At 32.7% G+C, this 655-nt stretch overlaps 1 protein-coding gene across 1 annotated transcript in view; it reads left to right on the forward strand.

Annotated features, from left to right (window-relative positions):
* The window catches only part of LOC106867365 (protocadherin Fat 4), a gene marked incomplete at its 3' end in the record, with an annotated part of 101,855 nt that overhangs the window by 89,794 nt on the left and 11,406 nt on the right, over positions 1-655 (forward strand). The window contains exon 31 of the mRNA XM_052973000.1: positions 7-651. Coding sequence (XP_052828960.1) covers positions 7-651 — 645 coding nt within the window. The remainder of the gene's footprint in view (positions 1-6; positions 652-655) is intronic.

Genomic DNA, 655 nt, shown 5'->3' on the forward strand with positions numbered 1-655 from the left:
CAAACACTAGATGCTGAGTCTCTGTGTACATACAACAAGGAATGTTCCAGAATAGTTAAAGTAGCAGTGAGGAAAGAAGAAACATTTATGAAAATTCTAAGGATTAAAATATTAATAGATGACATCAATGACCATTCTCCAGAATTTCCATATCAGAAAGTTGACATAGAATTTGGTGAAACTGAAGCAAAAGGTCTAACAAAAACAATTCCAAATGCTATTGATGAAGATATTTCAATCAAAAATTCTCAAATTACATATATGATTAAGAAAAGTAAAAGAGAACCATTTTCTCTCTCAGTCACAAAGCGACATGACGGTGTCTATATTCCAGGACTGGTTCTAGAAGATAAATTAGACAGAGAACTCAAAGACTCATATATGTTCACTATAGAAGCTAAAGATGGAGGGAACCCTCCAAAAACAGCTACACTCAAGGTACACATATCTGTGACAGATGTCAATGATAACACACCTGTATTTTCACAGAAACTCTACAACATTTCTATAATCAATTCACATCAAAGACATTTACCAATTCTTACTTTAAAGGCCACAGATCAAGATTCTGGCAACAATGGAAAGATTTCTTTTCATTTCAACCATAAAACATCTCGAAATATCCAGAAATATTTTATATTAGATAAGAACGCTG

The sequence above is a fragment of the Octopus bimaculoides genome, chromosome 14 (assembly GCF_001194135.2).
Source record: "Octopus bimaculoides isolate UCB-OBI-ISO-001 chromosome 14, ASM119413v2, whole genome shotgun sequence".
NCBI classification, from domain to species: domain Eukaryota; kingdom Metazoa; phylum Mollusca; class Cephalopoda; order Octopoda; family Octopodidae; genus Octopus; species Octopus bimaculoides.